This window comes from Lampris incognitus, chromosome 2, assembly GCF_029633865.1.
Source record: "Lampris incognitus isolate fLamInc1 chromosome 2, fLamInc1.hap2, whole genome shotgun sequence".
NCBI classification, from domain to species: Eukaryota; Metazoa; Chordata; class Actinopteri; order Lampriformes; family Lampridae; genus Lampris; species Lampris incognitus.
Genome location: NC_079212.1, coordinates 147,585,467 through 147,612,040, shown reverse-complemented (window position 1 = coordinate 147,612,040; position 26,574 = coordinate 147,585,467). Strand labels below are relative to the sequence as shown.

Here is a 26,574-nt window from a genome sequence, read left to right as displayed (position 1 = left end):
GTCTCTCTCTCTGTCTCTCTCTCTCTGTCTGTCCACACCGTTTGTGTGTGGGGGCTTGTACATCCCACTCTTCTCTCTCCTCCTCTGTTCTTTCTCAGACTCTCCGTTTGACCTGTTTTCCCTGTGAAACGGAAACGAGGTGCTTTAAAGATGGCGTCCTTCAGCCCGGTGACTTCGCTGCCTCGTTAGCCGTGTCCTGCTTACACCACACCGCTGCTAATTAGTAGCTCATGTTATCGTCCTTGCCTCACCTTGGTGCTGTGGCTCCGTCATTAACAGCATGGAGAGGACGTTTAGCCCGCAGCCTCTGGTACCGTGCTAACGCTGAAACCTGACCAGGTGAAACCTGACCAGGTGCTGTGTTGGTGATCCAGAACCAGGCTGGGTAGTGAACAGCTGTTTGGTGATCCAGAACCAGACTAGGTACTGAACAGCTGTTTGGTGATCCAGAACCAGGCTAGGTACTGAACAGCTGTTTGGTGATCCAGAACCAGGCTAGGTACTGAACAGCTGTTTCGTGATTCAGAACCAGGCTGGGTAGTGAACAGCTGTTTGGTGATTCAGAACCAGGCTGGGTGGTGAGCAGCTGTTTGTTGATTCAGAACCAGGCTGGGTGGTGAGCAGCTTTTTGGTGATTCAGAACCAGGCTGGGTGGTGAGCAGCTGTTTGGTGATTCAGAACCAGGCTGGGTGGTGAGCAGCTGTTTGGTGATTCAGAACCAGGCTGGGTGGTGAGCAGCTGTTTGGTGATTCAGAACCAGGCTGGGGGTTGAGCAGCTGTTTGTTGATTCAGAACCAGGCTGGGTAGTGAACAGCTGTTTGGTGATTCAGAACCAGGCTGGGTAGTTAGCAGCTGTTTGGTGATTCAGAACCAGGCTGGGTGGTGAGCAGCTGTTTGGTGATTCAGAACCAGGGTGGGGGTTGAGCAGCTGTTTGTTGATTCAGAACCAGGCTGGGTGGTGAGCAGCTGTTTGTCATCAACAGGAATCCAGTTCAGTCAACTTGACTTGATCCCCGTGGGGTGGTTGTGGTGGCGGACATGGAAAGGGAGGAAAACGGTAACCACACATAGAGATCAGGGGCTATCCCGTCCCCCTGACCATCGGCCAATGTCGGGCCGTCGGCGAGCGTCTGTGACCCTAGTTTTTGTGGTGTGTCCCGCACCGTCGGCACTAGTTGGACCCCTGTCGGCAGTACCCGAACCCCTATCGGCAGCTTTTCGGCCAATTCAGCATGTTGAATGGGCGGAGCCCGTCGGTGAGAGAGATCACCTGATTGGCTGTTGAGCTTAGTGAATCAGTGCAGAACCTACATGCTAGATGGCTGTCGGCTGTAGTGTTTGTGGTGTGTTCAAGTGCTACTTTTTGGTCCAGATGGCAGGCGAGGTGAGGAGACGCAACAGTCAGTCTTCGTCGCCGCTAGTGGGGTTGGTGTGTCTGGGCCCTTAAGCACTGTAAATGGTAGAATGCCACCCCCCCTGCTGGTCGCCACATGTCCCCTGCGAGTCTCTTGGTTTTTGCCGATTCACAGCTACACCAGGTGTGCACCATGCTTTGTGTGTGTGTGTGTGTGTGTGTGTGTGTGTGTGTGTGTGTGTGTGTGTGTGTGTGTGTGTGTGTGTGTGAGATCAAATGTGGGTGTTTGACAGCGACTGGTCTGGAGGGAAACTGGAAAACCGTCCCCTCCTCTTGCCCATATCCTCCCTGTGTGATGGACACATGGTCTTTATGTCTTGACTGTATGTATTTTCACCTCCTGAGATGTTGTGTTACTGTCGTTTTTAGACAAGGTGTTATGGTTTTATTTGTCATTTGTAAGACAGGACATCAGTGTGTGAAGTGTGGGTGGTTCAGTCACACAGTCCATCTGGACACCGCCGAGACTTCCACTGTCAGCAATGCCTGGCATGGATATCCAACATATAGCCATGGAGAATGTCCTGGAAAGTGATTTCATGAGAAGAGTGTGAGCCTTGTTCATGCTTCAGTGTTTGGTGCTGGGTTGTGTCTGGTTCCTCTGTCTGTCAGAGAACTCGTGGTGAAAAGACTGTTCAGGACTCATCTGCATATTTGGACAGACTGACATGTCTGTTATGTTCACCCACCTGATGTTTTTATGCACCTTGTGTTTTATTTGGACTCACACATTTCTGTTTAAGCCTTCCAGCCATATAGACTCATATAGACTCATATGGACTCATATAGATATAGACTCATATAGACTCACATAGACTTATATAGATATATACTCATATAGGCTCATATAGACTCATATAGATTCATATGGACTCATATAGGCTCGTACAGACTCATACGGACTCATATAGATATAGACTCATGTAGACTTATATAGATATATACTCATATAGGCTTGTATAGACTCATATAGATTCATATGGACTTATATAGGCTCGTACAGACTCATACGAACTCATATAGATATAGACTCATATAGACTCATGTAGACTTATATAGATATAGACTCATATGGACTCATAGACTCGTATAGACTCATATAGACTCGTATAGACTCATAAATCCATATGAACTCATATAGACTTGTATAGACTCATATAGATTCATATGAACTCATATAGACTCTTATATGGACTCATATAGACTCATAGATTCATATGGACTCATAGATAGACTCATATAGACTTAAATAGATTCATATAGACTCATGTAGGCTCATATGGACTCATATAGACTCGTATGGACTCATAGATAGAGACTCATATGGACTCATATATATATATATATATATATATATATATATATATATATATATATATATATATAGTCTCATATAAACTCATAAATATAGACTCATACTCATAGACTCATGGACTCCTATAGACTCATATAGTCTTATATAGACTCATAGTCTCATATAGACTCATATAGACTCATATGGACTCATTTAGACTCGTGCACTCATATGGACTCATAGACTCGTATAGACTGATATATACTCATATGGACTCATAGCTAGAGACTCATATAGACTTAAATAAACTCATATAGACTCATATGGCCTCATGTAGACTCATGGACTCATAGACTCATATGGACACATATAGATATAGACTCATATAGATATGGACTCATATAGACAGAGACTCATATAGGCTCATATGGACTCATAGATATAGACTCATATAGTCTCATATAGACTCATATAGTCTCAAAGACTCATATGGACTCATATAGACTCATATAAATATAGACTCATATAGTTTCATAGACTCATATAGACTCAGAAACCAGGACTCTCTCAAACTGTGGAGTCGCCTGGCTTGTTCATTAACTGGGGTGATTGTGGATCATGACAAGATCTTTCAAACGGGCGATCCTGCTTATTAATACAGTCAGCACTGGTCTGAGTGGAGGAAGACTCGGTTTAATAAGTATCAGAACCAGACCTGGACTCAGTTGCAGAACTGAGGAAAGATTTGATAAGATTTGTTAAAATGATAGTGTTGTGATCAGGTTTGTTATCAAATCTCATGTTATTACCAACTACCTGACAGACAATGCGTGGTATGATGCAGCAGACACACCTCCTAACACAGCATCTGTCCTGCTGAGCTGGGGTATAGCCGGGGTACAGCCCGGGTACAGCTGGTGTACAGCCCGGGTACAGCTGGGCTACAGCCGGGGTACAGCAGGTGTACAGCCAGTGTACAGCTGGGGTCAGCCAGTATACAGCTGGGGTACAGCTGTTGTACAGCTGGGATACAGCTGGGGTACAGCCGTTGTACAGCTGGTGTACAGCTGGGATACAGCCGGGGTACAGCCGGGATACAACTGGGGTACGGCTGGGCTACAGCCGGGGTACAGCAGGTGTACAGCCAGTGTACAGCTGGGGTCAGCCAGTATACAGCTGGGGTCAGCCAGTGTACAGCTGGGGTACAGCTGTTGTACAGCTGGTGTACAGCTGGGATACAGCTGGGGTACAGCCGTTGTACAGCTGGTGTACAGCTGGTGTACAGCTGGGATACAGCCGGGATACAACTGGGGTACAGCTGGGCTACAGCCGGGGTACAGCAGGTGTACAGCCAGTGTACAGCTGGGGTACAGCCGTTGTACAGCCGGTGTACAGCAGGTGTACAGCCAGTGTACAGCTGGGGTACAGCCGGGATACAACTGGGGTACAGCTGGGCTACAGCCGGGGTACAGCAGGTGTACAGCCAGTGTACAGCTGGGGTCAGCCAGTGTACAGCTGGGGTACAGCCGTTGTACAGCCGGTGTACAGCAGGTGTACAGCCAGTGTACAGCTGGGGTCAGCCAGTGTACAGCTGGGGTACAGCCGGGATACAACTGGGGTACAGCTGGGCTACAGCCGGGGTACAGCAGGTGTACAGCCAGTGTACAGCTGGGGTCAGCCAGTGTACAGCCGTTGTACAGCTGGGGTACAGCAGGTGTACAGCCAGTGTACAGCTGGGGTCAGCCAGTGTACAGCCCTTGTACAGCTGGGGTACAGCAGGGATACAGCTGGGGTACAGTCGGTGTACAGCCGGTGTACATCCGGGGTACAGTCGGTGTACAGCCGGTGTACATCCGGGGTACAGCCGGGTGTACAGCTGGGGTACAGCCGGTGTACAGCTGGGGTACAGCCGGTGTACAGCCGGTGTACAGCCGGGGTACAGCCGGTGTACAGCTGGGGTACAGCAGGTGTACAGCCGGTGTACAGTCGGTGTACAGCTGGGGTACAGCCGGTGTACAGCTGGGGTACAGCAGGGATACAGCTGGGGTACAGCAGGGATACAGCTGGGGTACAGCAGGGATACAGCTGGGGTACAGCTGGGAAACAGCCGGAGTACAGCTGTGATACAGCAGGGATACAGCTGGGGTACAGTCAGTGTACAGCCGTTGTACAGCTGGTGTACAGCCGGTGTACAGCTGGGGTACAGCAGGGATACAGCTGGGGTACAGCCGGGATACAGCTGGGGTACAGTCAGTGTACAGCCGTTGTACAGCTGGTGTACAGCCGGTGTACAGCTGGGGTACAGCAGGGATACAGCTGGGGTACAGCCGGGGTACAGCCGGTGTACAGCTGGGGTACAGCCGGTGTACAGCTGGGGTACAGCCGGTTTACAGCTGGGGTACAGCTGGGAAACAGCCGGAGTACGGCTGTGATACAGCTGGGGTACAGCCGGGGTACCAGTGTTCACTGCTGTCAGTTGACTGTCACATTGACTGTCCTCATGTATGAAATGTTGACCCAGTAATACAACTCTTCTACACAACACATCTGGCGTTGTGTTGCTGTTGTTTTCTAGCTCTTGTGTTCTCTCTCTCTCTGCTCCAGACAACAGCACGGAGAAGACCTACATCATGATGGAGGCCAGGCTGGGCGCTCTGTTTAAGTCTGAGAGCGAGTACTCCATCCTGGACAGGTGAGCCCTGTGATGCTGTACTACTGTTATACGCTAAGCCAGGGCGTCTCACACGGGTTACTCAAAAGCCGCACGTCCGATCTTTATTAAAGGTCAGGGGTCCAGGATGATAGACGATAACAAAACAACATTTATCAACTCGCACCACAACCACCATGGAGGCCATTTTGACAGATTTGGATTTCCAGTTTAATAACTTTGTGGGGGATTAAAAAAGATACAGACCTGCCGCTCCCTGAATGCTCCTACAACTGCATATATCTGCATATAGTATCTGCATGAAGATGCGTTTTAGATCAACTGCACAAAAAAACGTTATGATAACATCTCCCTAAAACCACCATGGGCGGTGACCGCCCATGGTGGTTTTAGGTAGGAGTGAAATCTCAGTGGTTCTTTTGCTAAACAACATTCCAGTTCAGGGCAGTCCAGATAGTCAAGTCAGTTTTATTTGTGTTGCCCAATATCACAAAGTACACATGTGTAGTTTTTACAAAGTAGTACAATACATTCAAGCCTAGTGGGAGAAACATCATGATTTATCACGCACCAGCAGGATACTGCTGGTTTCACACTGGTTTCTCTGCTCTGCTGTCTGTTACAACGAGGACGTGGCTCAGACACACACACACACACACACACACACACACACACATATACACACATATACACACACACACACACACACAAACACAGCGGAGCGGAGGCGAGACAGTGAACAAGTGAAGAACAAGTGAGAGTAGTGTTACTCTAGTTGGCGACAGCGACACTCGTTGTGTTACTGTAAGTGTAGTGAAAGTGTCACACCCCAGAGCACATTGTGGAGTGTAGCGTTGGTGTGTGAACTCTGCAGCAACAACACACAGAATAGAAGACATGTCACTTCATAACATGTTGTATTCATCACATGAGGTATGGGCTGGATCCGGATCGACTTGAAGTTCGGTCTGGATGTGGACCAGGGTCTGGACTCTGAGAAGTCCTGCCCTGGACACACTGGTTCACACCACCCACACATCCACTGACAAGTAACTTCGCACCTTTCATAACCCTACTAATCCCTGCACCATCTCCCTCCATGAATTCAGTGATTGTTAAATATGGGAAAAAGGGAGTCCAGGTAGCGCAGCGGTCTGTTCTGTTGCCTACCAACATGAGGATCGGCGGTTCAAATCCCCATGTTACCGCCAGCTTGGTCGGGCGTCCCTATAGACACAATTGGTGGTGGTAACTGGGAGGAATAGCGTGATCCTCCCATGCACTACGCCCCCCTGGTGAAACTCCACACTTGTCAGGTGAAAAGAAGCGGCTGGTGACTCCACATGTAGGGAGGAGGAGGCATGTGGTAGTCTGCAGCCCTCCCCAGATCAGCAGAGGGGGTGGAGCAGAGACCGGGCCGGCTTGGAACAGTGGGGTAATCGGCCGGGTACAATTGGAGAGAAAAGGGGGGGGGGATAAAAAAAATATGAGAGTTCTGTGTTAGAGTCCTCAACACAAGTCCAGGTGAGCCGTGAGTGTGTATGTAGAGGACGTCGCTTTTTTTGAACAAGTAAAACATGCTATCAGAGGTTAGCATGATGGCTAATAGAGGTTAGCATGATGGCTATCAGAGGTTAGCATGATGGTTAATAGAGGTTATTATGATGGCTATCAGAGGTTAGCATGACGGCTATCAGAGGTTAGCATGATGGCTATCAGAGGTTAGCATGATGGCTAATAGAGGTTAGCATGACGGCTATCAGAGGTTAGCGTGATGGGTAGAATATGGTCTGTACTGCTAAGTTTAAACACTGAAACTTGTTCCAGCTTCGTCGTAACATTTACAAATCATAAAGCTAGTCGGCGTTATGCAGAGCAGACAGTCCGATGCTGACGAATCAAACTGTCCTTCCACACTTCCTGTGTGTCGCCGGGAGAGCCGCTGGGGACAGCAAATTAGCAGAGGGATGTTTCTTTTTTCTCCAAGCCAGCTCTGCGTTACACGGTGAAAAGTACATCAGATCCCCAATTTCCCAGTTCAGTGGAAGTGAGAGTGTAGACGAGAGCAGGAAGAGAGGGAGGGAAGGTTGTGAACTTCCTCAGGGAAGGAAGTTCCTGAGTCAGTGGGGTTTCAACTGAGGCTCCTTTGCAGCAGTGATGTACACACTCCACCCTGTCACTGGGTTCCTCACATCCTAGTACATGCGGAGCCGGCTCATGTAGAAGAGCTTTTGTGTGGAGTTTCCAAGTTAGTGAAGTGTCTAAACTGTAGGACTGTACCCCACTCTTCCAAGCCGCCCCGGTCGCTGCTCCACCCCCTCTGCTGATCCGGGGAGGGCTGCAGACTACCACACAACTCCTCCGATCATTTGGAGTCACCGGCCGCTTCTTTTCACCTGAAAGTGAGAGGTTTCACCAGGGGGACGTAGCACATGGGAGGATCACACTATTCCCCTCAGTCCCCCCCCGAACAAGCGCCCCGACCAACCAGAGGAGGCGCTAGTGCAGCGACCAGGACACATACCCACATCCGGCTCCCCACCCACAGACACGGCCAATTTTGTCTGTAGGATGCCCGACCAAGCTGGTGGTAACATGGGGATTTGAACCGGCGGTCCCCGTGTTGGTAGACAACGAAATAGACCGCCACGCCACCTGGATGCCCCCGGTTTAATTGTTGTTTGACGCCCGCCTCTGAACAGACTGGGCTCACACACTGGGCCGGTATCTTCTAAAGGCCTTCATTTGTCGTTTATTTGTTGGTGTGGTTCTTCTCATCCTGGTCGGGATTCCAGTTGGATCACACGTCACCCCTTTAAACTGACTGTCTGCTGGCAGGGTGCTACAGGAGGAGGAGGAGGAGGAGGAGGAGAATATGAATATGTTTGAAGCATTTCATGTTCCTTGTGTTTTGATGCGTTTCAGATTCCCTGGCAAGGTGCTGAGAGGAAAGAAATACAAGCCTCTCTTCCCGTACTTCTCCAAGGTTTGTACATGCCACATCCTCCTCAGAAGCCATTTCATCTGTTGTTAGCAGACTCGTGTTGGAGATCTACCTCACACCTAATGACTGCAACCTGGCATCCCGCTCTTCCTCTCTCACCCTCTCTCTCCTCCTTCCCTTTTCTCTCCATCTCTTTCTTCTTATCGCCATTTTCCCTTCAGTGTGGGGAGACGGGGGCCTTCCAGGTGGTGACAGATAACTACGTCAAGGAGGAGGAAGGTACAGGAGTGGTCCACCAGGCCCCCTACTTTGGAGCTGTGAGTGACACCTGATAATCGTGTTCCTTCTTTCCTTCCTTCATAGACGTGGCGAGGACCGCGGTGTTTGGTCTGCTTCATGCAACATAACTCAACCAGTGTCGTTAAAGTCCGTGTTCTGCTGTCACATGTTCTCACTCATTATGCTGCTCATTACGTCAGGATGATGTGTTGTAGTGTTGTTATTCTGTGACGTACGCTCAGAGAGCCACAAAACCGGAGTCATGTAGTGCAAACCTACATGACCACTGAGCATGATTCTGAGGGCTTCCGGGTAACATAGCGGTCTATTCTGTTGCCTACCAACACGGGGATCGCCGGTTTGAATCCCCGTGTTACCTCTGGCTTGGTCGGGCGTCCCTACAGACACAATTGGCCGTGTCTGTGGGTGGGAAGCCGGATGTTGGTATGTGTCTTGGTCGCTGCACTAGCACCTCCTCTGGTCGGTCGGGGCGCCTGTTCAGGGGGGAGGGGAAACGGGGGGAATAGCGTGATCCTCCCACGTGCTACGTCCCCTTTACTGTCAGGTGAAAAGAAGCGGCTGGTGACTCCACATGTATCGGAGGAGACATGTGGTAGTTTGCAGCCCTCCCCGGGTCAGCAGAGGGGGTGGAGCAGCGACCGGGACGGCTCGGAAGAGTGGGGTAATTGGCCGAGTACAACTGGGGAGAAAAAGGGGGAAAAAATCTACATTAAAAAAAGAAAAATCACCAGATTAAGTAATTGGCCAGGCACAGTTGGGGAGAAAAAGGGAGAGAAAAAAAATATCCAAAAAAATCCCAAAACAAAACAGAGAGCCACGAAACTGGAATCCAATTCCATGTGTGTGTAAGCCTACATGACCAGTAAACATGGTTGTGTCTGGGATGCTCCGTCACTCTCTCGGTTTAAATGACCTGAATCAGAAGAATCAAACCTCTCTTCTGCCCTGAGTCAGGGGTTCCCAGTTGGTCGTTTGAGAAAATTTTATATGCCATAAGAGACTCATGTGGCTTGTCAAGCAGCATATGGTACCTTCATTATTCACTGTAAAGAGCTGCTGATTCCATCTGATCTAGAGTCTGATCCGGAATCTGATCTAGAATCTGATCCGGAATCTGATCTAGAATCTGAATCTGGAATCTGAATCTGAATGTGTCACATGTTGAAGCATGGATGTGACTACCAAGCTGAGGTCATACAACGAATCAGACCTTACTAATCGTCACTAGTTTGGTCAGGGATTAGGAATGGATTCCTCGTTCATGATAAGAATTGATGTTTTGGGTACTTCTGTGTGTTAGTTTTACTAGTAGTTGAATACTACGCTCAGTATTTATACCTTAACATTCTTCTGTGTGTTGAAGTTTTACTGGTAGTTGAATACTACGCTTAGCATTTGTACCTTAACATTCTTCTGTGTGTTGGTTTTACTGGTAGTTGAATTCTACGCTCAGTATTTATACCTTAACATTCTTCTGTGTGTTGAAGTTTTACTGGTAGTTGAATTCTACGCTCAGTATTTATACCTTAACATTCTTCTGTGTGTTGAAGTTTTACTGGTAGTTGAATTCTACGCTCAGTATTTATACCTTAACATTCTTCTGTGTGTTGAAGTTTTACTGGTAGTTGAATTCTACGCTCAGTATTTATACCTTAACAGTCTTCTGTGTGTTAGTTTTACTGGTAGTTGAATTCTACGCTCAGTATTTATACCTTAACAGTCTTCTGTGTGTTAGTTTTACTGGTAGTTGAATTCTATGCTCAGTATTTATACCTTAACATTCTTCTGTGTGTTGAAGTTTTACTGGTAGTTGAATTCTACGCTCAGTATTTATACCTTAACATTCTTCTGTGTGTTGAAGTTTTACTGGTAGTTGAATTCTACGCTCAGTATTTATACCTTAACAGTCTTCTGTGTGTCCATGCATTTGTAAATGTGTGCAGTAACTCGTTGTTTGTTCTGTGTAGGATGATTACAGGGTGTGCATGGACTACAACATCATCCAGAGGGACCAGACTCCTATCTGCCCCGTGGACGCCTCAGGCTGCTTCACCGCAGAGGTCACCGACTTCGTGGGGCAGTACGTCAAGGTGAGTGACATGTCGGACATTAAGAGGCCGTTACACCGGACAGCTACATGCGGGCGATCCCATCACAAGTGGACAGCTTTAAATACGTCACTTCACACCTGGCGTCAGAATGTGTCCCCACATGTGTGGAGTGACGACTTAGAGTAGCGGGGACTCCAGGTGCATGTGGCAGGGACTGCAAGTGATAATGGACTACAAACCCCAGCCGGGCGGTTTTACCAGCACCAGCGCTTCTCTCTTGGATGACCTGAATGGTTTCCATGCACACTTTGAGAATTAGAAACACTTCATTTGTCATTTCATTTCATGCACTTGCACACATGAAATGAAACGAACCATGGTTTCCCCCAGCCCACAGCAGTGCAACACAAAGACAAGAACACACCCAAAAACTACAAGAACACGTGTGCAAATTAACACATACACTACCGTTCAAAAGTTTGGGGTGACCCCAAACTTTTGAACGGTAGTGTATATCTAAAACAAAAAAAATCTCTGTCGAGGAGAACGAACGCCAGCCAGGATGACTGTCGAAACTGCCGGTCTGCATGGGCTAGCAGTTAGCTTAGCCTGCCCCGCTTCTGCGTCCTGTCAGACCGCCCTTGGTGTTACCGCTTCGGGCACAGCTCCAGGCAGGGCCGTGGTCCCTGGGCCCACAGGACGCAGCAGACCAAGCTCTCCCAGCCAATCCAGCGCCAGCTCTCCCAGACGTGGACAAAGACACTGCATGGATGGTACTGGGTGAGGTCGCCACAAACGTGAATTTGTGCCACCATTTTCCCACACCGGAAGTAGAAAAAGTTATTTTGAGTGTAACTCGGGACCACCAGACAGTACACAGAATCTTGTTGGGCCCTCACTCAGCGAGGCAACACATCAAGTGACAGAGGCTGACGTGAATAAGGTTTTTAAATCTATCAAAAGTACACAAACCTGCCGGCCCAGAGGGTATCCCGTCTTGTGGTCGTAAGACCTTTTCTAGTCAGCTATCACATGTTTTTACAGATATTTTCAACCTGTCATTGTCACCATGTGTGGTTCCTGCGTGCTTTAACAAAACCCTGATTGTCCCTTTACCCAAAAAACCTGTATCCTGTCTTCTTTTTTTGTGGGGATTTCCCCCATTTTTCTCACCAATTGTACCCGGCCAATTACCCCCACTCTTCCGAGTCCCGGTTGCTGCTCCACCCCCTCTGCTGATCTGGGGAGGCTACAGACTACCACATGCCTCCTCTGATACATGTGAAGTCGCCAGCTGCTTCTTTTCACCTGACAGTGAGGAGTTTCACCAGGCATGCGTAGCACGTGGGAGGATCACGCTAGTCCCCCCCAGTTCCCTTCCCCCCCGAACAGGCGCCTTGACCGACCAGAGGAGGCACTAGTGCAACGACCAGGACTCATACCCACATCTGGCTTCCCACCCACAGACACGTCCAATTGTGTCTGTAAGGATTCCCGACCAAGCCGGAGGTAACACAGGGATTCGAACCAGCGAGCCCCGTGTTGGTAGGCAACGGAAAAGGCTGCCACACTACCCGGACGCTCCTTTTTATATGTATATGACAATAAAGTGAAAGTTGAACTTGAACACTCGTGATCGGATCTCACTTCACCGCACTATATGCAAATAAACACTTACATCACTGTGGTAGGGGGTGTGGTTTAGCCTCGGCTGCAAACAGAGAGAGAGGGCGAGGCTCATGGAAAAGCAGATGTAACAGGGAAGCTGATGAGTGATCAGTCTCAGGTGTGTCAAACAAACAACCTGTCCTTACATACTGCAGTGAAGTCAGGTCCTGGGCGAAACACAGAATAGTTCCTCCACACCATTACAGTGTCATGGATTCAGCAAATGCATGTGGCGCCAGATACAGAATCTGAGGAGGAAAGTTAGCTGAGTGAATCAGGAGCGTCAGGCTATGACTTGTGGTGAAAATACACAGCAAAAGTTGAAACCATTATTAAAACTTGTTATTTGGGAAAATGTAAATGTCTGAACACTAGAGTTTGTAATTCTCAACCCAAACCCTGTCAGGCTCAACCAGATCACATCGGTTCAGGCTCACATTAGTTAATTTTTCCAGCGGGTTTGAGAGGGTTGGGCTCTTCACTGCAGTGGATAAATGAACCTGAAGGCGGTCCTTCAGTTCGGCCTGGGACACGTGCGTTTACGCTTCAAATATGATGTGGACAAATGTGTCCCAGGCCACATCCGAATGTGGCCTGAGCGATCAGATCTCAAGACGTATGGAAGACACATTGGATGTATTCCTACCTGTACTTAGCGCTGTCCACTTGTGATCAGATCACCCAGGACACATGTTAATGCCATGTGTAAACAGCCTCTTACACTTGAATGAGGTCTGCAGGCATTTTGAGGCCATCCTCAAAGTGAGGAGGAAACAGGGAGCCAGGCCCTCGACAGTCCTCAGAGGGACCACTGTCCCGTTTCTGAACAGTTGGCTCAACTGTGAGATAACTGCCCCAACACTCACACTCCCCCCTTCATTTCCCTTGATTGTTTCTAGAAACCTATCTTCCTTCATCTCTGGGAATATTGCTTCCAAATTGTTCTGTTTGTGTCATTGGGACGGATGTTTTAACATGGGTGTATGTTGAGAGGGACATTTAGGACGTGAATTTGTGTTTTTATTTTGTTGGGTTGGTTGCCCCACTGCATGACGTCTTCGGTGATAGCTGCGTCAGAGGCTGTATCAGAAGGTTGTAAACGAAAAACTGATTCCAAAGCACAACATCACCAATAAGCAATGCATCAGATGCCCCCTCCTCTCTCTCACACACCCAGCCTAGCAACGGGCCAAATGATTTGTGAGTGAAAAATAGCAGTCATACATGCCCTGATCACTATTTCACACTTCAGTGCAGAGGCTAGGGAGCAGTCTTCACTGGTCTGGCCACTCACAATACAATGTTAGTTAATAAAGAGCATGCCGGTAGAGTTCATTGGTAGTTTGTCATAATCCACATTTGAGATATGTCAAAACCAAGCGTGAGTTTCAAGACTGTCTGAGACATTTTTTGAGACCCCATAAAACCTCCTGGTCTGATCTGAGGAGGTGTTAGTCGCGAGGTAGAACGAAGTAGGAGAGCAACAGAGCAGAGGGACAAAGTGAAGCCTTGACTCTATCCTCTTAACAGAAAGGACAAGCCCAGTATTTACCACAATCTCTACAGAGAGCAGGACAAACACAACATGAGAGCAGCGTCTTACTCCCAAAAGAGCCTGCAGGTTAGCGGCTCCAGCAGCAGGGTGAGGGTTCAGAGCCCGTCTCCTGCTCGGTACCGCAGGTCCTCATGTGACAACCGTGGACGCTCCGGGTTCCAGGGCACTGCGGTGGAGCTGGGCACTGAGATCCACCAGTACCATGCCAATGAGAAGGATGAGATGCAGGAGCTCAATGTGAAGTTTGCGGGGTACATCGAGAAAGTCCAGGTACTGGAGCAGAGAAATGCTGCTCTGCAATCCCAACTGGCAGCCCTGCAAAGCCGTTACAAAGGAGGCCCCACAGGCATCGCAGAAGAGTATGAGCTCAAGTTCAAAGAAGTGCGGGAGCTGATTGACTCCCTGACCAACAAGAAGGGAGCTGCTGACATTGAGCGAGGGTACATCGAGGAGGAGATTGAAATTTGGAGGCTCAAGCTGGAGGAGGAGCTTGCACTCAAGGAGGAGGCAGAGATAATCCTGAGGGAATTCCGGCAGGACATTGATAATGCAACACTGCAGAAAGCTGAGCTGGAGAGGCGCGTTGAGCAGCTGGTAGCTGAGATCGAGTTCCTCAAGAAACTACATGAAGAGGAAGTGGCTGACCTCATGAAGCAGATCGAGGACTCCAAGATCACCGCAGAGCTAGACGAGGACCGGCCTGACCTGGCTGCATACCTGCGCAACATGCGCACCGAGATTGAGGCTGTGGCTGCCCGTAATGTCCAGGAAGCAGAGAAATGGTACAAGAGCAAGTTTGACACCCTCAAGCACCGTGCCAGCAAGCATGAAGTCCAGATGAAAACCATGAAGGATGAGATTACTACCTTCCATAACCAGGTGACCGACCTGCAGAACCAGATCGATGGGCTGAGGGCCCGCAATACGGCCCTGGAGCAGCAGCTGGAGGACATGGAGATGGCCCACCTGGATAAGGTGGGCAGCCTGGATGGCGTCATCGCCCAGCTGGAGGCACAGCTTTGCGAAACCAAATTGGAGATGACCAAGTACCTGCAGGACTACCAGGAGCTGCTAAACATTAAGCTAAAGCTGGATGCAGAGATTGCCACCTACAGGAAGCTACTGGAAGGGGAGGAACAGAGGCTTGGAATCGCTGCAGAACAGTCTGCCGTGGTGTAAATGTCATTCCAGGCAGAGGAGAGCTTCTGATCCGTAACAGTCCCAGAGAAGACGGCCAAGCCATCAGCTCAGCCTTACTTTAACCCCCTTCACCTTTCCTCTATCTCTTTCACTCTGACCAGCTCCTAGTACAGGAATACAAACCGTCCATACCACCGAGTACCACGTACATTCCCACATATAGCTCAAGACATTTTGCCTGCTTTCACTTTCAGCTATCTACCATCGCCTCTTATCGAATCACCTCAACTTGAGCGCCATCATTTCTCTTCTGACCCTACATTATTCATCTCTTCTAGCCATCTCCATCCGGTCGTTCCCTTTCTGCCTCCTCTCCTGTTCCGATGTCCTGCTTTCTTTCCTCCTTGCCTGGAGCCAGTTATTTTCTCCTTTTCTTTACAGCCGCTGTTATACCCCCCCCACCCACCCACACACACACACACACACACACACACACACCTCCCCCACCAACCCCACACTCTGTGCTGGTGTTGACCCAACCCTGGTATGTCATCTCCTTCACAGTGAAATGACCTCGCCCTGCTCAGAGTGATAGCAGCTCCTACAACAAAACAAATCAACCCCGATGTCCCGAATGGCTCATGTAATAGGACTGATGACCATTTATGTGTATAAATGTGTAGCAGTTACTACTTAATAAAGCTTGTTGTGAGTGCATACCCAAAAAAATGTTCATGGATTTTTGTCTCCTGTATGAAATGATTACTTATTCTGTTTTTTCTTTTCACTACATGTCTATTTTCTCTCCTCCATCCCTCTGCTATCCTCCTCTTTAAGATACAGAAAAGGACACTGCATCTGTGTTGTTTTAAATAGATCAACTTTTGCCTCGGTTTCATTTTTATTCATTAATATATGAATGAAAGAATGCCTAGATATGTTTAATATTTGTGCCTTTGTGAATCCAGCCCGGTACTGAGGGGACCTCTACAACTGGCAGACGCATTTGGGCTTGGCCAGCTCCAAAAACATTTAACATGAGACTGAAGTGACAGTTTGTGTTTTGGCGAGCTGATAACTTGGCTAATAACTCACACTTTCTGGCAGCAAGCTGCTAAAAGAACCTGGCATAAAAATAACTGAGTGACATAAACAGTGAGTCATTCCAGCTTGTTGCTGTGGTTCTGTAGTGGACCCTGTGTCAGTCGTAGTGGACCCTGGGTCAGTTGTAGTGGACCCTGGGTCAGTTGCAGTGGACCCTGGTTCAGTTGGTTCCTGTAGTGGACCCTGAGTAGGTTGTAGTGGACCCTGGGTCAGTTGGTTCCTGTAGTGGACCCTGAGTAGGGTCTAGTGGACCCTGGTTCAGTTGGTTCCTGTAGTGGACCCTGAGTAGGTTGTAGTGGACCCTGGGTCAGTTGCAGTGGACCCTGGGTTGGTTGGTTGCTGTAGTGGACCTTGGGTCAGTTGTAGTGGACCCTGGGTTGGTTGGTTCCTCCAGTAGTTTGTGGGTCTAGTCACGGTGATTCTCCATCACAGGGGTTCTTAAATGTTGTAATAAGCCAGGTTTAGGACAAAACGTGCTACTCCTGGCTGAGAAATTTAAAAAAAAGTATAGAAAATTTGTGTTTATATCTTCACATATATGCACAATCCTTGTGTATACATGTGAAGATTGTTGTGTTGTAGTGTTGTTATTCTGTGCTAAGTACACTGAGTGAGCCCCGAAACCAGAGTCACATTCCATGTAGTGCAGACCTACATGGCCAGTACACATGATTGTGATTGTGAAAATCAGAAGTGTGTTGGGAAAGAGGGTCAGTGTAACCAGCTGGACCTGAATGGAAAGTGGTATTGATGGGTTTGTGATGCAGCACGGTGTTCTGGCAGGTGACTGGAAGGTGGTATTGATGAGTTTTTGATGCAGCACGGCGTTCTGGTGGGTCAGTGTAACCAACTGGACCTGACTGGAAGGTGGTATTGATGAGTTTGTGATGCAGCATGGTGTTCTGGTGGGTCAGTGTAACCAACTGGACCTGACTGGAAGGTGGTATTGATGAGTTTGTGATGCAGCATGGTGTTCTGGTGGGTCAGTGTAACCAACTGGACCTGACTGGAAGGTGGTATTGATGAGTTTGTGATGCAGCATGGTGTTCTGGTGGGTCAGTGTAACCAACTGGACCTGACTGGAAGGTGGTATTGATGAGTTTGTGATGCAGCATGGTGTTCTGGTGGGTCAGTGTAACTAACTGGACCTGACTGGAAGGTGGTATTGATGAGTTTGTGATGCAGCATGGTGTTCTGGTGGGTCAGTGTAACCAACTGGACCTGACTGGAAGGTGGTATTGATGAGTTTGTGATGCAGCATGGTGTTCTGGTGGGTCAGTGTAACCAACTGGACCTGACTGGAAGGTGGTATTGATGAGTTTGTGATGCAGCATGGTGTTCTGGTGGGAGTTAAGATGAACTGCTGCAACACGTGCCACAGGGCTGATTGCATATCAGATTGGCTTCATAGACGAGGTGTATTTTTCTACTTGTTTCATATCGACGGTGTGAGCCGGCCGTGCCCTCAGCTGGGAATGTGCTGCAGATAAGCATTATGTACATTATACACCTCACTCATTCCACAACAACTTAGAGACGTTTTCATGTGACTCTTGGCCATACAGAACAAAATGAGATGGACCACATTTCCCCAAGACAAATTTTCCAAATCGGACTCATATTTATTGCCAAGTAGTTCAAGAACATACGGGAATCTGACTTGGCATGTTGGTACAAGAGAGAAAAATGAACAGCAACAGCTAATAATAAGATAAGATAATAAGATGATAAGATATACACAAGATAAAATGGATGACAAGGATGGATGGATGACAAACTGACATGGAAGTCTCATGTAGCACATGTAAAAACAGCACATGTAAAAACATACAGCACATGTAAACTCATATAGTGCATGTAAAAACATGTAGCACATGTAAAAACATAGCACATGTAAAAACATACAGCACATGTAAACTCATATAGTGCATGTAAAAACATACAGCACATGTAAACACGTATAGCGCATGGAAAAACATACAGCACATGTAAACACATATAGCGCATGGAAAAACATACAGCACATGTAAACACATAGCGCATGCAAAACATACAGCACATGTAAACACGTATAGCGCACAGCACATGTAAACACATAGCGCATGTAAAAACATACAGCACATGTAAACACATAGCGCATGGAAAACATACAGCACATGTAAACACATAGCGCATGGAAAAACATACAGCACATGTAAACTCATATAGTGCATGTAAAAACATACAGCACATGTAAACACATAGTGCATGGAAAAACATAGAGCACATGTAAACATGTATAGCGCATGGAAAAACATACAGCACATGTAAACACATAGCGCATGGAAAACATACAGCACATGTAAACACATATAGCGCCTGTAAAACATACAGCACATGTAAACACATAGTGCATGGAAAAACATACAGCACATGTAAACTCATATAGTGCATGTAAAAACATACAGCACATGTAAACACATAGTGCATGGAAAAACATAGAGCACATGTAAACATGTATAGCGCATGGAAAAACATACAGCACATGTAAACACATAGCGCATGGAAAACATACAGCACATGTAAACTCATATAGTGCATGTAAAAACATACAGCACATGTAAACACATAGTGCATGGAAAAACATAAAGCACATGTAAACATGTATAGCGCATGGAAAAACATACAGCACATGTAAACACATATAGCGCATGGAAAACATACAGCACATGTAAAATCATACAGCACGTGTAAACACACAGCACATGTAAACACACAGCACGTGTAAACACACAGCACATGTAAAAACAAAGGTGTCTCAGAATATTTCTGTTGTGAACAAAGCAAGGTACGTGTTCGTTGACAAGGTAGTGTGAGTTGTGTACTGTTCACTGATCTTGCCATATGATATAGATATTGTGTGGAAGTGTGGGGCAACACGTACATGAGCAATATAAACCCACTGGTGGTACTACAGAACTCAGCAGTAAGAAGTATTCATAACGTGGATCCAAGAGACTGTTTATTACCGTCATTATAACACCAGTAGACAGTGTATGAAGTCAGGGTTAATGAAACTTAGAGATTTAGCTGAGTTACAGACATCATCGGTTATGTACAGGGTAAAAAGCAGAGTATTACCAGAAGATTTACACAAGTTATTTGTTTTTAGTTCAGAGCATGAGGACCATAGAAGGAAGTGTAATTTTAAACAGCAGTACTACCATATAAAGTACTACTATATAAAGCAGATGTGTGTTTCAGTATGTGGTGTCACACGGTGGAAGTCTTTAAAGAGGGATCTACAGGGTTGTATAAATACCTCTCGGCTCAACAACATGTATAAGGACAGAATAATTACACAGTATGGAGTTGTCAGGTAATGGTGTTTTCAGTTGATGGTGAATTATTGTGTATGGCTGTCTGATTCTTTTTCATTTGTCATGTTGCTGTAAGTATCAGTTGCTGAGTAACTGACTGACAGACCATCTACTCTGTTGTGTATTTATGTGTGAGTGTTGTGTGTGTATGTATGTGTGAGTAAGGGGCAGGTAAAATAAGATTTTCTTCTGCTCCTCTTCCATCATGGAATGTGTAAACGGAGGTGTGTTTGATTGTGTAAACGGAGGTGTATTTGATCATGAATTGCTTGTTTCTCTGGAGCTGTGTGTTACCATGCGCACAATACATAATAATGACATGAAATTAAGATAAAATAAAAATGGGATTTTCTCTGACATATGGCAGGTGTCTTCATGTGTTGAGTGTATGCTGTGGTTGTGCGATGGTTTTCTGCTCCGTAATGTGTGTTAGAGGTGGGCAGGATGGACAACAAACAAGCGACAACAAATGCAGTACAGCCATGTATTTTACATGGACCACACATGTGTCAGACCACATACACATGCATGTTAGTGGTTACGTGTAAGTAGTTACATGTTAGTGGTTACATGTGAGTAGTTACATGTTAGTAATTACATGTTGGTAGTTACATGTTAGTAATTACATGTTGGTAGTTTCATGTTAATCGTTACATGTGAGTACTGACAGAGTTTAGTAAATCTCAGGTGCACAGAAGTCATGGTCTCGGTCAGGATGAGAAGACTTGTCAAGTCCTGTTTTCCTGTACTCACGTTTGTCTCTTCATGTTTTCCTGCAGGATGCTGACAAGAACATCATGAAGTGGCTGAAGGAGAAGGGTCGTCTGGTCAACGCCAGCTCCTTCAAACACAGCTACCCCTTCTGCTGGAGGTACTCCCTGTAGATGTACTGACACCATTTCAAACCACTTTTCTATCTAACTTGTGGAACTGAGGAGTCAAAGCCTCCCTCCACGTGTTTAAAAGACATTATACTACAGTAGTGTTATGAGACAGCCGACCAGGTTTGCTCATACTGGACTTGAGACTCATACGGAACATGAGACTCATACTGGAGATGAGACTCATTCGAGACATGAGACTCATACTGGACATGCGACTCATACGAGACATGAGACTCATACTGGACATGAGACTCATACAAGACATGAGACTCATACTGGACATGAGACTCAGTCGAGACATGAGACTCATACTGGACATGAGACTCATACGAGACATGAGACTCATACAAGACATGAGACTCATACTGGACATGAGACTCATACTGGACATGAGACTCATACGGGACATGAGACTCATACTGGACATGAGACTCAGTCGAGACATGAGACTCAGTCGAGACATGAGACTCATACGAGACATGAGACTCATACTGGACATGAGACTCATACGGGACATGAGACTCATACTGGACATGAGACTCATACGAGACATGAGACTCATACTGGACATGAGACTCATACAAGACATGAGACTCATACTGGACATGAGACTCATACTGGACATGAGACTCAGTCGAGACATGACTCATACGAGACATGAGACTCATACTAGACATGAGACTCATACTGGACATGAGACTCATACGGGACATGAGACTCATACGGGACATGAGACTCATACTGGACATGAGACTCAGTCGAGACATGAGACTCATACTGGACATGAGACTCATACGAGACATGAGACTCATACTGGACATGAGACTCATACGGGACATGAGACTCATACTGGACATGAGACTCATACGAGACATGAGACTCATACTGGAAATGAGACTCATACAAGACATGAGACTCATACTGGACATGAGACTCATACGGGGACATGAGACTCATACTGGACATGAGACTCATACTGGACATGAGACTCATACGAGACATGAGACTCATACGAGACATGAGACTCATACTGGACATGAGTGTTGGTAGGATGCTCAGCACGGAGACATGAGGACGAGACATGGCTGAAAACATCTGTCATTCTCTATAAGAAATAGCCCTACACTGTTTAAATGTCTAAATATCCCGTTTACCCTCCAGCAGGGGAGGAGGGGGTAATGGATATTTCCTCACACAACACCATGATGGTTATAGAACAGCTCCACCTGCTGGAGAGGAGATGTTGATTTGAGACGTGGTCATGTGTCATATTGCATCATGTTGTGTGTCCTCCCTCAGTGGTAGCTGTTTGTTCTACCACATTTTGTTGACTTACTGACATGACCGGCAGTGTGCCCCCCCCCCTCCCATTTTATTCCAGTTCGTGTTATGACTCCCCCGTGGCTCCCTGTGGGGGGTGCTGGTGCAGAAGGTCAATAGATATTCCAGTAACTAAGCGCGGGGTCGATTCACTAATCCCCAGCATCCAAGGTCAGGCTGCAGGCACACACTCACACGCCCTCTGCAACTGCTGTATTGACTGAGACAACTGGCTGTCAATGAATCCACTGAGACTAACATAAACACAAACCATACATTTTTCTCAGACTTTATTGTGTTCACATGTGCTCCTCTGCACACACACACACACACACACACACACACACACACACACACACACACACACACACACACACACACACACACACACACACACACACACACACACACACACACACACACACACACACGCCTCACATTCACACTCATTGAGTCCTTTTGCCTCATTTTACTTCAGTGCATGCAGGTGCAGACACATTTGCAGGCGGCAGGACTGGGAGTGACCCTAGCCTGACCTGAGCAGGATTATAATTAACTCCAGCTTGGATGTGGAGACCTTCTCTTGGCTCCTCCAGCACAGACAAGCAGCTCCTGAACTGAAGGAGCTGAACTTGTGGTAAACTTACAAAGAGATTCTAAACCACAAACTTTTGGGAAATAATTTAGTGCAATTAAAAACTACCAAAAACAGAAAAATAGTCTTAATGCCACAGTTTGTGTTGTCATCAGAAGCTGTTGTATTTCCATATGATTACATACAACACGTTAAACATTTACAACACTCATATCACAAGATGCTAACGTACAGCCTGTGAAAAGCCTCACAGTTCTTTTCCTTCATGTTCAGAGGTGATGAAAAAGGGTTTTCATCTTCTGACTTGAGTGTTTTTATGATTATGTATATGTCCATGTAATTTATTCCAATGTGTTTATTTGTGTTGTGTTATTTAACTTTCATAATTTTAGAGGGGCTTATTAAATATTCATTGATTCTCTGAACTACCCTAATGCAGTTCAGGGATGCAGGGAGTGTATCCCAGCATGCATTGCGAGTGCTGCAGGAAATGTCACCAGTCTGTCACAAGGCCCTTACACACAATCACATACACCATTCATACACCATTCATACCTGTGGATGATTTAGCGTCTTGCATTTACTGAGGCTTGCATGTGGGTGGGCTGTGGCAGGAAACCCATGGAGAGAACATACAACCTCCATACAGAGAAGATACAACCCCCATACTGAGAACATACAGCCTCCATACAACCTCCATACAGAGAACATACAACCTCCATACAGAGAACATACAACCCCCAATACAGAGAACGTACAACCTCCATACAGAGAACATACAACCTCCACACAGAGAACATACAACCTCCATACAGAGAACATACAACCTCCACACAGAGAACATACAACCTCCATACAGAGAACATACAACCTCCATACAGAGAACATACAACCTCCACACAGAGAACATACAACCTCCATACAGAGAACATACAACCTCCATACAGAGAACATACAACCCCCATACTGAGAACATACAGCCTCCATACAACCTCCATACAGAGAACATACAACCCCCATACTGAGAACATACAGCCTCCATACAACCTCCATACAGAGAACATACAACCCCCATACTGAGAACATACAGCCTCCATACAACCTCCATACAGAGAACATACAACCTCCATACAGAGAACATACAACCCCCAATACAGAGAATGTACAACCTCCATACAGAGAACATACAACCCCCATACTGAGAACATACAGCCTCCATACAACCTCCATACAGAGAACATACAACCTCCATACAGAGAACATACAACCCCAAAACAGAGAATGTACAACCTCCATACACAGAACGTACAACCCCCATACAGAGAACATACAACCCCAAAACAGAGAATGTACAACCTCCATACAGAGAACGTACAACCCCCATACTGAGAACATACAACCTCCATACAACCTCCATACAGAGAACATACAACCCCCATACTGAGAACATACAGCCTCCATACAACCTCCATACAGAGAACATACAACCTCCATACAGAGAACATACAACCCCCAATACAGAGAACATACAACCTCCACACAGAGAACTTACAAAGTCCATACAGAGAACATACAACCCCCATAAAGAGAAAATACAACCTCCATACAGAGAACATACAACCTCCACACAGAGAACATACAAAGTCCATACAGAGAACATACAACCCCCATAAAGACAAAATACAACCTCCATACAGAGAACATATAACCTCCATACAGAGAACATGCAACCTCCACCCAGAGAACATACAAAGTCCACACAGAGAACATATAACCTCCATACAGAGAACATACAACCTCCATACAGAGAACATAAAAACTCCATACAGAGAACATACAGCCCCCATACAGAGAACATACAACCTCCATACAGAGAACATAAAAACTCCATACTGAGAACATACAACCCCATACAGAGAACATACAAGCTCCACACAGAACATACAACCTCCATACAGAGAACATACAACCTCTACACAGAGAACATACAAAGTCCATACAGAGAACATACAACCCCCATACAGACAAAATACAACCCCATACAGAGAACATACAACCTCCATACAGAGAACATACAACCTCCATACAGAGAACATATAACCTCCACACAGAGAACATACAGCCTCCATACAGAGAACATACAGCCTCCATACAGAGAACATACAACCTCCACACAGAGAACATACAACCTCCACACAGAGAACATACAAAATCCATACAGAGAACATACAACCTCAATACAGAGGAGTTTAACTCAAACCCAGGACCTTTGTGCTGTGTGACTATGGCTTTCTTTATAGGCTGTCTGTTATAAAAATGAGTATCCCACCAAGACTAGTTCATAGTTGTCTAAACTTTGTTAGTTTTCAGTGGAAAAAGTCTAACTTGGCATCCTTGTTTCTGTCAGGTCTGACACGCCGCTCATCTACAAAGCCGTCCCCAGCTGGTTTGTCCGTGTGGAGCACATGGTGGAAAAACTGTTGGAGAACAATGGAAAATGTTACTGGTAAGACTTGAAACATCACCCAGATGTGGCATCATGACTCTGCTGTATAGCACTGGGAAGGAACAGATAATATAGGCCCTGTATTGGAATTACTTGCATTTAAAAAGGGAAGCATGCCTTTAAGTTCAAGTTCAAGTTTCTTTTATTACCACACAGCTAGGCCAGTGGAATTAGTTTTCAGTACAGGTATTAAAGAGCTCATTACAATTCACTACACACAACAGCAGAAGTGCAAAGAAAACAGGACAGTACTAAACAGTGCAAAGTCAAATGTATAGATTTAAAGTCAGCAGACAAAGTAACGGTAGTCCACATCCTTGAGGTGGATGGGTGGGTGGGGGTAGAATTAAGTTTCTGAATCGACTGGGGAAAGAAGCGTCTGTTAAGGCATTCTGTACTTCCATCCAAGGATCTATAGCACCTCCCAGAGGGCAGGAACTGGACAAGGTGGTGAGCTGGGTGGAGGGGGCCCTTGATTATTTTGGTTGCACACGTAATGGTGCACAGGGCAGATATGAAGTCCAGTGAAGAGCGGTTGCAGCCGGTAAATCTTTATGCTTCATTGATTATTCATTCCATTTTCTTTATTGTATGTTTGGGTGTGCGTCCATACCAGACTGTTATTGACAGGGTTAGAATGCTTTGAATGATGGCGGTGTAAAACTGTACCAGTAAACGCTGTTCAGCTCTGAATTTGTTGAAGTGTCTGAGAAAGTATAGTCTCCATTGGGCTTTCTTGATGAGGTGGTTGGAGTTTGTATCCCATTTCAAATTATTGCTGATGTGAATGCCAAGGAATTTAAAGGAATTGGTTATGGTAATGGGCTGGTTGTTGATTTGAATGGGAGTTTTTATTGTCTTGTTCTGTCTTAAGTCTATGACTATATTTTGGGCTTTGGTTGTGTTTAGGACCATGTCCTTGTCCTCACACCATGTCCTGATGATAGGGGGATTTCATTATCCCTGTAAATGAGCCCAACAACTGTGGTGTCACCAGCGTACTTCAGTATCTTGATGGAGTTGTCAGTAGATACAAAGCTGTTTATGAAAAGGGAGACGAGTAGTGGTGACAGAACACATCCCTGTGGTGCCCCTATGCTGAGGTTGAGGGGGTGAGATATTAGATTGATGATTACACTGTGAGTTGCATGCTCTCATTCACAGATAATGATTAACAGATAATGCTAGACTTAATGGTTAGTGCTAACTTTCAATTGTTACATATTTATTGCTGATGGACAGAGGGTTAACAGATGTCTGTTCCTTCCTTTCGATGATATTTGGTCAACAGTGTAATTTTAGACGCCATGAGAATCTTGAAATTTAAACAGTCTAACCTTTCCAGAGAGACTTTATGAAAGGTCTGACCACACTAACAGGATCAATGTTTTGTAGAGACCATTAGCATGAGGCTAATGGCACTGGTTAAAATAAGTAGGGAAAGTGGAATTACTGAATCACCGCTGGTGCTCCCATTGCTCTTTTCTGAGCCACGGTGGCTGCCTCTAGTAATGGAACTGTCAACCCGAGATGAATGACTAGCCGCTAAGTAGGAGAAGACACACACACGCACACACACTCATGCTTCTTTTAAGGCTAAACTCGTAGAATGAGGGGCTATGTTGTCATGAAAATTCAGTATGAACACATTCACGTGTAAGCAAAAGTAATGTATATCAAACGCGATATTAGAATTAATGTGATTAAGTTGTGAGAACAGAGTGCATATATTCAGAGACATGCTGAAATATTCACAGTGACATCGTGAT

General features: G+C 46.2%; 2 protein-coding genes across 3 annotated transcripts in view; both read left to right on the top strand.

Annotated features, from left to right (window-relative positions):
• The window catches only part of iars1 (isoleucyl-tRNA synthetase 1), a 159,953-nt gene that overhangs the window by 29,601 nt on the left and 103,778 nt on the right, over window positions 1-26,574 (top strand). For both annotated transcript variants that reach the window (XM_056273008.1, XM_056273007.1), the window contains exons 8-13: window positions 5,313-5,400; window positions 8,305-8,365; window positions 8,545-8,640; window positions 10,591-10,713; window positions 20,280-20,371; window positions 24,707-24,805. In XM_056273008.1, the coding sequence (XP_056128983.1) occupies window positions 5,313-5,400; window positions 8,305-8,365; window positions 8,545-8,640; window positions 10,591-10,713; window positions 20,280-20,371; window positions 24,707-24,805 (559 nt within the window). The remainder of the gene's footprint in view (window positions 1-5,312; window positions 5,401-8,304; window positions 8,366-8,544; window positions 8,641-10,590; window positions 10,714-20,279; window positions 20,372-24,706; window positions 24,806-26,574) is intronic.
• Window positions 13,928-15,415, top strand: LOC130106765 (desmin-like). Its single transcript, XM_056273009.1, has one exon. The coding sequence runs from the start codon at window positions 13,928-13,930 to the stop codon at window positions 15,074-15,076; it is 1,149 nt and encodes a 382-aa protein (XP_056128984.1). The 3' UTR covers window positions 15,077-15,415.